Source organism: Hippopotamus amphibius, chromosome 10 (assembly GCF_030028045.1).
Source record: "Hippopotamus amphibius kiboko isolate mHipAmp2 chromosome 10, mHipAmp2.hap2, whole genome shotgun sequence".
In the NCBI taxonomy this organism is placed as follows: Eukaryota; Metazoa; Chordata; class Mammalia; order Artiodactyla; family Hippopotamidae; genus Hippopotamus; species Hippopotamus amphibius.
In genome coordinates this window covers 18,668,788-18,680,800 of record NC_080195.1, presented here as the reverse complement: position 1 = coordinate 18,680,800, position 12,013 = coordinate 18,668,788, and the positions used below count along the sequence as shown (strand labels likewise).

Genomic DNA, 12,013 nt, shown 5'->3' with positions numbered 1-12,013 from the left:
GTTTTATCCTTTGACAGAATTATTCCTCTCAGGGAGCTGTAGAAAAAAAATACATTTTAATAAAGTAACATATTTTGGGCAGGAAAAGGGAAAAACACATGGGAAAAATCTTCGGACCTGAAGAACATAGGTTCGGAAAGGACAGAGAGCCTTAAATTCAGTATTTCCTGCCACAGATCTTTTTATAATTAATATAAAGTCTCTGTGTGAGTTCAGGATTATGCCTCCACAAACCTATCATTAAGATTTTTCTCAATATTCTCTGCATTTCTGAACCCTTTTTAAAGCCCGGAAGGTATGTATGAGGAGCCTAAGCATCTGGAAAAGATTCATAATTTACTAAGTTTAAAATAAAAATCCAGACTTATTTTCCTTATGGGAAATGTTGAAATGTTTTGCCTCTAATAGACACTGTAGTCTACCCTTTGTTTTGCCAGGATGCCCTCTACACCCTTTTCCTACAGAAGCGATAAACACGTTGCTTTGTTAAGCATTGTTCAGAACATCATTTCATGATTTATCTTTTGAATAAAGGATGTGATATTCTTGGGACTGACAAATAAGATTATAAGGATGAATTCTTACATGTTTATATATTTATCATGTATCCTGTCATACTGAAGTAGTAAGAAAGATGTCGTAGTTTTTCCATCTCACATCTGTGATAGATACATACATATATATATATAAAGTCACTCCAGCCCCCACCCACTGCCAGTTTATTTCCTTGTGTGTGTCTGTGTCTGTGTGAGAGAGAGGGAGAGAGCGCGACAGAGAGAGAGAAGGGGTGGGGAAAGGGAAATACATTTTTAAATTATTTCCTTTTGATTCCAGTGTGGTTTTTATTTTTGATATAATACAAGTACTGTGATTATTATTGCCCAGGTCAGAATGCGTGTGTCGTTACAACATTTTCTTCTTACGTACGTTATCTCGTACGGGCTGCAGTGGTTTGTTGGGTCACTACCAACTGCTCTCTCGAGTCCTCTCCCACATGCGAGTACTTGAATAGCATTATTTTGTTCCACTGCATAGAATCAAGTAAATATATTGTTTTACTTGATCACATTTTGAGGCTCATTTCCCATCGAGCACAGTCAAATGAGGCTGCTAAAAGCAGCAAAGGAAGTGATAAAGTGTTTTACTTAGCTTCTGAAGAAAAACAAAAGAGGAAAGGAAGAGGTATTTGGTAATACCAAACGTAGGAAGGTATAAAGTAAAGAAGCATCATAGCATTCATTCTCGGTTTACTAAGATTATAAGCAAAGTTGCTATGTCTAGTGGCTGGTGTCTGTCATACTTGGACGCTCTATAGTTTAAGGGAAAAAAGGTGTTTTACACTTGGAGGTATTCAGCAACCTGTTTTTCTGCCTTATTTTCTGCCAATATTCATTTGAAGTTCACCTGCATGAGTGTTACCTGAAATGAAATGTCACAGAGGCTGCAATTGAACGTTATTAAGCACTTAGGATTTTTACAGCATGTTCTCGAAACTGAGAGAATGGTATTCCCGCAGAGTTGAAGGAAAACTGACAGATTTCTGGACCATGTTTTGACAGTGCCATACCTTTATCTACTCCCCAGTTTCCAGGGTTGTAATTAAACCTAGTCTAATTTATACGCTAGAATAATTTAAAAATCGTATTTCATTACTATTGCAGCATATAGAACTTTTTAATTTTCCTTGTTTTCTTCTCTCTTAGTATGTTTAATCTCTTTTTCTTTTGTCCTCCCCTTTCTTTTATAATTAATTATATTAGCTATTTCATTGTTTTTAAAGAATTCCTTGAAACTAATGAAAGGCTACAAGTACTGCACAAATGTTTTATTCTTAAGAAATGTTTAGTTCTTATTAAGAGAACTAATTTCTACTTATTTACAGAGCAGATTTAAATAAATTTCTGTTTCTCTAAATATACCTGTTTTCTTTCATGCCAAGGATTTAATTCTATACCTGCATTTAATTGGCTTAAATTTTTAAGCATTTCAGTTTTACTTAATTTACTGAGAACAGTGTATCTAATTAAAAATCCAATGTATGTATCTGCATGTTTTTTATTATATATATATTATATATATTTGATTAGTCATCTACTTTAGAGTTAAATCTCCTAACCATAACAGGAAAAGAAAACCTATTGTCACTTTGCCTTGGACAAAGCAATAATGAAAACCTAGATTGCAGCCTAGCGCATTCTGCTGTAACATACACGTGTGTTCCTTTGTGAAACAAACAGTAATACCTTGACACTGTCACCAGCTATTTAGGGGGATCTTTCTCCCTCTTTGACTGTCAGAGTTCATAGTTTCTCCCACCCCAAGCTTTTGTTCCTGGCCTTCGGTGCGCTGGGATGAACTGTTATTTATAAGTAACAGGCTTTCATTGAGGCAATAATCTAGCCAATAATCTGAAATTACCTTTCTTTGTAAATATTGCATGGCATCTGAAAATAAAATTATAGTGCGCATTCTAATAACGCAAATGTCTCCACTGATATAGCCAGCACTTCACAAACAGGGGCTGAGAATCTTGCTTGTGGCTTATCCCATATTTTGTTGTGTTTTGTTTTGATCCCTCTGGGGACATTTTAGTACTTGGGAATTCTGTAAGAGAAGAAAACCACCAGAAGACTTAGAACAGTCACTTTGGTTGTTTTCATATCCAAATAGTATATTTTCATTGAGAAGAATGTGGAAAATAATGATTATCTGGTTTGTACCTGTATGTGCCGTGAACTAGCACATGTGAGTACACTGTAATCAACTGAATGCATTTAAAAAATAGAAACATTTGGGTTGCATGTGTCTAGACTAATGGAGTTTTTCTGTCTCTTTCTAGTCATTTGTCTAGTGGGATTAGGCCTGGTGGTCTTCTTCTTCAGTTTTCTACTTTCAATATTTCGTTCCAAGTACCACGGCTACCCTTACAGGTAATATCATTATACTAATGTGGATGTTTTCATTTTTAACTAAGAGCATAAACAGAATTTCAATGGTTAACATATATTGAAGGATTAATAAAAAGTAGCTAACTTATTTGCCAAGTGACTTTAAACTCTGTTAAGCAAGTTTTTGAGCACCTGCCATGTGTTCAGCATAGACTATATGAAGGAGATACAAGGCCTGTTTCCTGCTGCCGAGCACAGCGTCATTTCACTTGAGACACACATGTTATATGCATATGGCTTATGTACATATACATATAACAGCATGGGTTTTAAACTTTGTGGGATTTATCAAAACTGCTTCTTATCTTGATTTGCCTATCCATCATGATTGTTACTTCATTTGCAAAAATTTTTTTCTCATATAATCTACTGTCCAGTGTCCAATAAACCACATCGTTTTGATCTCTGCAAAGTTTTAGCTTTTTCAAATAAGAAAATCAACTTGAAAGGGAAAATTAAATGATAAAATAATCGCTGGTCACTAGAAGTTGTCATAATGAGTATCTCCTACGATTTTCACCAACATATTTTCATAGTTGGTAAGGGGAAGAGGTTGAAAATTCATTCTGAAATGATGTTGTTATAACCAAACTATACTCATACTAAAGGTACAGCTGACGTGCCAGATGAGAATTTTCCAGCTCATCAATTAGGTAGATTCACTTCTTGACCACGTTCCTCCCTCAGCTTCTCTCAGAGGGAATCAATATCCCACTTCCTTTTTCTTTAAGGAATCCTTCTAATAGCTTAACCCATCCTCCTCTCTAATGAAGTAAAGGTCCTGTATTTCCTTTCTCAGAGATTTTGGAAACTTTAGCAATTATTTTAAGAGAATGTTTCTACACAGGTGATGGCAGCAACGTATAGCTTTTTCTGGGGCACAGAACTATTCCCGTGACAGATCTGATTACGGCCTTATAATGGAAGAGTAAGACACGTGAACTCCACCTCTGTATTTTCTCATACGGGCAGAGGCACATTTCCAATTCTCTTCTTTCTCACACCCATTAAAAATAAATGTACTAAAGGAGTGGAAGAAATGTGAGTATCAGATCTGAGCCAAGGGACCATCTGCCTTAAAACCTGCCTGCAGTGTGTGTGAATTTTTAAAAAACATTAGTTTTGAGGGCAAGAAGAGTAATAAGAAAGGCAAGCAAAGTCTCCAGTTTCTTGATTTAATTCTTCCCATTGGCTGGCTGTCTAATTTTGGTCTTGAAAATGTAAAATCAGACCAACCAACCCAAGATTAAGTTTGCCCAAGAAAGATGCAGTTTATGTTTTTCTTCTTCCCCCACCCTAAATTGAGAATCACAGTTCTGTATGATTGGAGTCTTATTTTGACTTGCATGTGTTCTGTTAATGGAACCTGTAGAAGAGTATTTCTATTAAAGTTTTTATTCAGTGTGCCAAAAACACTTGAATTCATTTCAACCTACAGCACTTACAAGGTCAATGAAAGGTGTCTGTTTTTATACACGGTAAAGTGTAGTAAGGGATGTTGTGTGATTCTGAAAACCTATTTAGTTGACAGTCAGAAAATGGGGGAAGGTAAGGAGCAAATTCCACCTTTCCTTATATATCAGAGCACCTAATCTAAGAAGAATATCATTCCTTATCTGTGTCTTCCTAGTCATTATATTGCTGTTAGAACAAGCAGAGAAAAGTTAAGTTTTTACTAGTTCCACAGAGTAATGTTACATTTGACAGTACTGTTTTTGTTATGATATGAAGAGTTTCAGTTTGTACTTTTTTCCCAAGGAGTAATTGTCGTATAGTAGTAAAAATCTGTAATCCTCTGTTTCTTTACCAGGAGTGGACATGTAAATCACCTGGCAAACTTTTCGAAATACATATTCTAGGCCTCACCCTAGACATTCATAGTACAAGCTCCTGAACCAGAGTATATGCTTATTTTACTTCTATTTCTATTTTTGTTATAAATTTATTTATTTATTGGCTGCGTTGGGTCTTCATTGCTGCGTGTGGGCTTTCTCTAGTTGTGGAGAGCGGGGGCTACTCTTCCTTGCAGTGCGTGGGCTTCTCATTGCTGTGCCTTCTCTTGTTGCAGAGCACGGGCTCTAGGCACGTGGGCTTCAGTAGTTGCGGCCCATGGGCTCAATAGTTGTGGCTTGCGGGCTCTAGAGCACGGGCTCAGTAGTTGTGGCTCACGGGCTTCGTTGCTCCGCAGCATGTGGGATCTTCCCGGGCCAGGGCTCGAACCCGTGTCCCCTGCATTGGCAGGTGGATTCTTAACCACTGCGCCACCAGGGACACCCTTATTTTATTTCTCTATTAGTGTAGCGTCAACCATTGCTTGTCAGATGCCCACCGGGCTAAACAGGGACGGGGCTTGCTGTCAGCTGGCCTCATGGGGCTGGAAGTAGAGATGAAACCTCTTGTAAGAAGTCAGATGGAAATCACGCCCAAGAGTGGTTTGTGAATGTGAAATCTGACATAGTTTAGATGAAAATCCCTAAGAAGGAGCTGCCAAGAAGCAGAATCAGAATAGAGCCCAGCAAAAAAGCCTGGGAAACCCGGTGCACTGAAGAGCACGACACGTCATTACGGTGACGTGAAGGCAGGATCCTGGCTGTGGCGTCCGCTCTCGCAAGCTCTGCCACCTGCTGTGCTGCGGCAGGACGCGGCCATCCAGTCCCTCCACTGCCTGATTGAACTCATCCTCTCAGTTACTCATCTCTCCCCAGATCACTTCCAAGCTTCCTAATAGTTCCCTGCAGCCTCTTAAGAACTTCTCTTTGCATCTGCTTTTCTGCATCCTGTCTTTTTCCTGGATGTAGTGGTGCACTGTCATCAAGCTTCCATAAATCCTTCTAGGCCTCCTAGATCAGCCCTCTCCAGTCATTCGTCATCAGATTCTCCTAAGCAGGAGAGGACAGGCTACAGGTGTTCCCTCCTTTACCGTTGCCGCATCCCTCTGAGCGAACAGAACATGGTAGAGGGGAGCGCTGTGAGCAAACAACTTTGATCTGAAAAGTTTTATTCTCTTACTAGTCTAACACGTGGATATACGCCAGAGTCACCTTAGTAATGCTAGATATGCTTTGGGGTTTGTTTTTAATCCCCTGCATCATTTTCCTTCACAATAAGGTTTTTTCTCAGAAAGTTTATTAGGTTTGTTATGAATGATTATGATAATAAATAGGTGGTTAACATCAAGAGCAGCTCCTGCCAGAAGGACTCGAGAGAGTATGTACAGCAGAGATTTGGATAAACCCTGAGCTAAATTCTAGAAACCTGGCAGTACAGCGAAAAAAATATCTGTCCAACCAGTTCACTGCAGAAAAAGCAAAGGGATGGCAAAAGCCAGAGTGAGAAAGGGAATAAATCAAAGAAAGGATGAGAGAAATAATTCTGGGACTAGTTGAACGATGAGATGTTAATAAAAAAGAAAAAGAGATCTTTCGCACTGAATTATCCTGTGGGAGAGGCTTGGTCAGTTATGAACATAGTATCACATTCTGAAGGAATGCACTCCCAGAAGCATATATCTGTGGCACCAGCGTGATAATATTTGATAAAAAACAAACCAAACCTAGCTCCTATCAGAAACAGGTAGTTTGTAGGGAATGAGAAAATGAGATACTGGACACCATCATTACAGCAAGAGGAAAGGTATTCCATATTCCATATGTCCTGGCCTAAGTACTTCTGAAAAGACATTGTGAATGTGCATCTTCAAAGAGAGTGAGTGCCTTTTATAATGAACCATAAACCCTGGTGATAAAGAGCTAAACCGATCCAATCCTTTGTTCCAGACATACAGTGAAGTAGGCTTGGGAAAAAAAGGAGAATACTTTCTCAACCAAGACCATTTCCTTAAATGTGAGATGAGCTGCCAGGACAAACAGTTTTCTTCGAAAAGAATGAAAAGAACCTCCCAGTTCTACCTGCATTAGATAATACTGGTACTTTGGCAAAGACACAAGATGTCCTTTACTCAAAATGCACGTTTGCACATAACACCATCCACTAACTGAAAAACGCCTTTAGACAGGGGCTCCAACGCCAAAGGACTGTCTCGGGTGTAACACCCCAGGCTTTGGTGGCCTTCGATATCTGTGTTTTTAAGTTTGTGAATTGTAACTTTTGTACCAAGAAATGCCACTGATGCACAGAACTATGTGCAGAAATATTTTTAAACTAATTTCTTATTTCCTCACAATTTTAAATTGTCTGATCTACAACCTTTAATATCTTCTTTCTTTCTCGCAGTTTTATATTTTTTTATTTTTTTAAGCTCTTTATTGGAATATAATTGCTTTACACTCTTGTACCAGTTTTTGAGGTACACCTAAGTGAATCAGCTGTATTTAGACATTTATCCCCATAACATCTTCTATATGGAAAGATCTTTCTGCTTTTCATTTTTATTTTAAACCTCACAAAACCTTAAATGTTTATGTGCCTCTTGTTTTCTTAGCACTTCACACAGTTGCTTTTTGTTGTTGATCTGTGTACTTGCTGAAAGGTATAAAATCTGTTACATGTTTACCGTATTTCCTTAAATCTTACCCACATTTTAGTCTTAAGGGTTCTTTCCTACAGTGTGGACATGTTTCATTGCCATCACTAAATTCTCCCAGGTCATCTCAAGTTTCAGTAAGTGAACTTCCCTCATGTAAATCCCTGATCTACCTGTTACTAGCTCAATAACTGGTTTTCTCATTTGTAAATGGGAAATATTTACATACTTTGACATTTCTAAAGATTACATTTCTAAAGATTACATGACTCAGTCACTTAGCACACTGCCTAGTCCTTAGTAAATGGCACAAAGTGTTAATTACTCAGTAACTATTTGATGCTAATTATTATTAGTTCTGACAAAGATTTTACACATTTATATATCATTTTCCTAAACAGGATTTTTTTATGCTATATATTAAGCAACGGTTGTGTGGGGTGTTCTGTTTTTTCTTTTTATATTTTTTCACTTTGTTATTGATGTATAGTTGATGTACAATATCATATAGGTTACAGGTGTACAATATAGTAATTTATAATTTTTTTGTCTGTTTTGTTGTTGTTGTTGTTGTTAGGAAGTTTGGGATTGGCAACTATTGTTTTTTTATTTGCATGATTCAGTTGGGTGAAGAACAGATTTTCCCTGAACCTTTTGATGAAGTTAATTGAATCAACTGAAATTATCAGTGAAATATCAAAGATTATTAAGAATTTGATCTAACTACCGTCTGAGCCATAGTTCAGAAAAAGGAATTTTATTGTAGTGGTAGCAATGAATTCATTTTAGGTATTAAATAAAGATTAACTTTAGGGCTTATTCCATTTTCTAAGAAGAGCAAAGTGCCTAGTGGTCACACGTGAGAGTCTTCCATTATGGGTCGTTACTTTCCCACTGTTTGCCACTGACACACTTTGATTCAAAACTTTTCTTCAAAAAAATTCTATAAAACTATTTGACACATCAAGTCTTTATTTTAGTAGGAAAATAGCATGAAACATTCCCTACTAATTCTATCACTATGCTTCCTGTTTATGACTCTTTAGCTGTCTTAGAGAGGTAGTATGGTATAATGGAAAAATAATATTTAGAATCACAAGACCCGAGTTCAAATTCAGCATATGATTCTGTTTGTTACAGAGATTTGGGGAGACGGGCAGCCTGGAGAGGGTGTGGGGGCCTCCTGCCCCCTCCCCATGTCTCACCCTCTGCCTGTCCCACCTGGCTATAGCTGAGTTAGCTCCTTTTATAATAAACCGATGATCTAGTAAAAAATAATAATAATAATTCTGTATGTTAGTTAAGAACTCTGTCTCTGCAGTCACACGGATCCAAGTTTGACTCTCCCATTCTCTCTTCACTAACTTTGGGACTTCGAGTTACTTAACTTCTGAGTCTCATTTTTCCTCACCTCTAACAGTAGTGTTTTTATGGGGATGGATAACAACTTTGTCAAGCTTGTTTCTTCATCTGTAAACTTGCCATAATAATTAATACCTATCTGAGAATTTTGAGGGGATAAATTATATAATCAATCTGTAGTGCCTGAAATGTAGTGGGTTCTCAAGAGTCATTACTTCACTCATGCCTGTACTAGCCATTTCAGTATCACCTTACTACATTACGTTTTTCATTAAGTATTCATATGGAACTTGTGTGTGCTGAAGTTCTTTTCATTTTAGAGTATTGTAAGGTATTTTAGAGAAGGTCCATGGAAATGCCTTTTTGATATCTCTGAAATGTTGTGCACATAGTAGGTGCTCATCGTGTACTTGTTAATTGAATGTTTACTCAAAAACATTTTTTATTTATTCCTTATGTAAATACAACAGGAACCATTAAGATAGAAACATAGTGGAGAGAAGAGTATGGCTTTGCCACACTGCACAACTCCAGAAGATGGAATTCACACCCCATGACACCCCATGGAGTTGTCGGGTTGTTCCACACATCTAGAGGTGTGTGTGGTGTGTGGAAACATTATTCCAGAAACCTGGGCTCTAAAGATACTTATTGCAGCCTCAGTTGATCCTGAGCTGGCTGGCATCAGAAAATAAATAAATAAAAATATGTATTAATGAAGCTTACAATGGACATAGAAACTATTCCATTGTCTTAATACGATACTTGTAATTCATGATGTCTTTGGTTACTTTGAGAGAGGGTGAGCAGAAAATGGATCAACACTCAGTAAGGGAAAGCACAGAATATTAGCCAGACATGAAAGACATTCCTAATGAATTCTGAGAAACGTGTGCTAGTGAACCAAGCACAGCAAGGCAAAAATTCCCAGGACGTACAGTATGTAACAGTATCACGTTCATTCCTACATCTTACTTAGATGTAGACCTTTCATCTGTACGGAAAATGTAAAACACCGTCTTTAGCTTTACAAGTAGAAAACACAGAAATGGTGTGGTGATCAACCCACAATATGTACCATTGATAAGAGTTTCACTGGGATTGCCTTTCTGATGCTGAGTTCCAGCTTTGAAGAATGACGTAAAGGACCAAAGACTTAGAGGTGATTCAGAGCAGAGCTGCAGTGCTATAGTGGCACCACTGTGTGTCTCCTATCTTATCTACATAAAGAATACAGTGCTAAATCTTTGTAATGCTGTTGTACAAATGGACCTCGAATCTTAAGGACTATTTTCTCCATATTGTTGTATTTCACTGTGGTGTATTGGAAAGTGATCTGGACTTTGAGTGAGAAGATGTGATTTGGACCATGGCACTTTAAAACTGTAACCTCAGGCAAGTCTTTTCATCTTCTCTGAGCCTCAGTTTTCCTCACCTTTCAGATAACAACCATAATATTTATCTCATAAGTAAGACAAGTTGTGGCAAACTATTGTTTTACAAATGCAAGATAACTTTGAACTGTGAGATCACATATCCCAGTCTTGTGCTGTTGTACTTAGCTGCTGTAGGAACAAGTCCTCAGATACCAATTTCCTGCAATAGGCTGTGACCCATGGAATTAAAAAACAGTGTTTGTCAATGGTTAAACAATAGTATTCATATGCATGCATATGCCCTCCACTTCAAACAAAGTATAATTCCTTTCGGTTAATTCTGTTTTATTACTTTACGGAGGAAAACAAAACAATTGACAAATATAATTCCGCCAAGGAAAAATTTAGTCAAATGCTTTTTTCCCACTAATAAACAAATAAGCCCTAATGTCCAAAATAATAAAATACAAGCCTTCTAAACACGTACTAATTTTTTAGATCAACATTTGATAATTCAGAAATAGACACTAGGAACCTCTACATAAATCCAAAGTAATTTTTATAGAAAACTCAGAATCCAGGATTGTTTTTCATTGCACATGCGAATCCTTCAAACCTCAGAACACATGGTCAGTGCAGAGACACACACAGCAAAGTGAAGCTCTAGAGGGTTATTTCCATTGTGCAAATACAACTTTCTTACTCCAGCAGAAACTCTACCAGTCAGCAACCCCCTAAAAAGGAGGGAAAGAGTAGGAAGCGCCTGTGATCTACAAGTTCTGTTCTTTACCTGTCCCCCAACCTTACCCCACATACTAGCTTGATTGGTTTTTTTCCCCCAGACCTAGCATCCATGTCTCTGACCACACCTGGTTATAATAATAATGTTATCCAGACTCTTCCAAAGTGCCCTCCTCGTGTAGGCTGTAGAGAAGCGGCCTTAGCAATCATTAGACGTGACAGCTCTCACCCTGTGTAACTGTAGCTGTATCAGTAGAAAGGTTTCCATTCCCAAAGTTCTCTTTCCCAAGTCCTGATAAAGCCCTGCATTTCTTTAGGCCTTTATTTTAGATCATGTACTTCAGACTTGAAGACTTCTCCGGGTTCAATAATTTTCTGTTACCAGGAAGAGAGCCCCAAGGCTTTTGGCTGAAGGGGTCTGGCTGGCAGCCATAATGTGCTTCTCCCTCGCATCCCCTTAGAACAATTGTGAACACAGAGGTTAGAAAATCCTGAGGACACTGAATCATTCAGTTCTGCCAACTACAAGCCCAGGGGAACAGGAGTGAAGTCACTAGTGACCTATCCTTGTTCTGAGTAAAGAGGCAAGGCTTTTCCTCCCTTCTGCACTTTTTTGTCTCCAAGATGCAATCAGAGCAGCTGCCCCTTATCCAAGAAGTTATTTCTGTGCAACCAAGTGCCATCACATAACCGTGAGATCTCGGACTTCTTTCCCAGTTTGAGAACAGGAGATGAGAACGTTAGACCGAAAAAGTCTGTCCAGCTGTAGAGAATTTAACACGCTCCCAATTGGACAGAATTCATTCATTCAAGAGCAGCGCGTACATTCTGATTTTTTTAAACACTGGGGGACAGGTGAATTAATTATGCTAAGAGAAGTCAAACAAAACAAACGACAAACCACTGTTTGGTGCCTGTTCAGATATTTCACAGGAAGAGAAAAGAAACGTGTTTTACATGTAATATGGGTCTCAGTGGCCACCCAATAACCAAATCCGGAATCTCTTCGCATTCTGCAACCCCTATAACCTTCCTAGGACTTCAGTTAACCAGCTCCTCTTGGTCATGTTATACCCTGGATTTTGTAACATGACACCCCTGGA

General features: G+C 38.1%; 1 protein-coding gene across 8 annotated transcripts in view; it reads left to right on the top strand.

Annotated features, from left to right (window-relative positions):
- TUSC3 (tumor suppressor candidate 3) overlaps nt 1–12,013 on the top strand; it is a 174,439-nt gene that overhangs the window by 155,435 nt on the left and 6,991 nt on the right. For 5 of the 8 annotated variants that reach the window (XR_009047754.1, XR_009047752.1, XM_057697255.1 and 2 more), the window contains one exon: nt 2,840–2,930. Coding sequence is in view for 4 of the 8 variants with exons in the window: in XM_057697255.1 (XP_057553238.1) it covers nt 2,840–2,930 (91 nt within the window). In the remaining 4 variants the exon portion in view is untranslated. Of the gene's footprint in view, nt 1–2,839; nt 2,931–9,263; nt 9,289–10,125; nt 10,189–12,013 lie in introns of those variants that run through there. The other 3 variants (XR_009047753.1, XM_057697256.1, XM_057697258.1) reach the window with 3 other exon arrangements.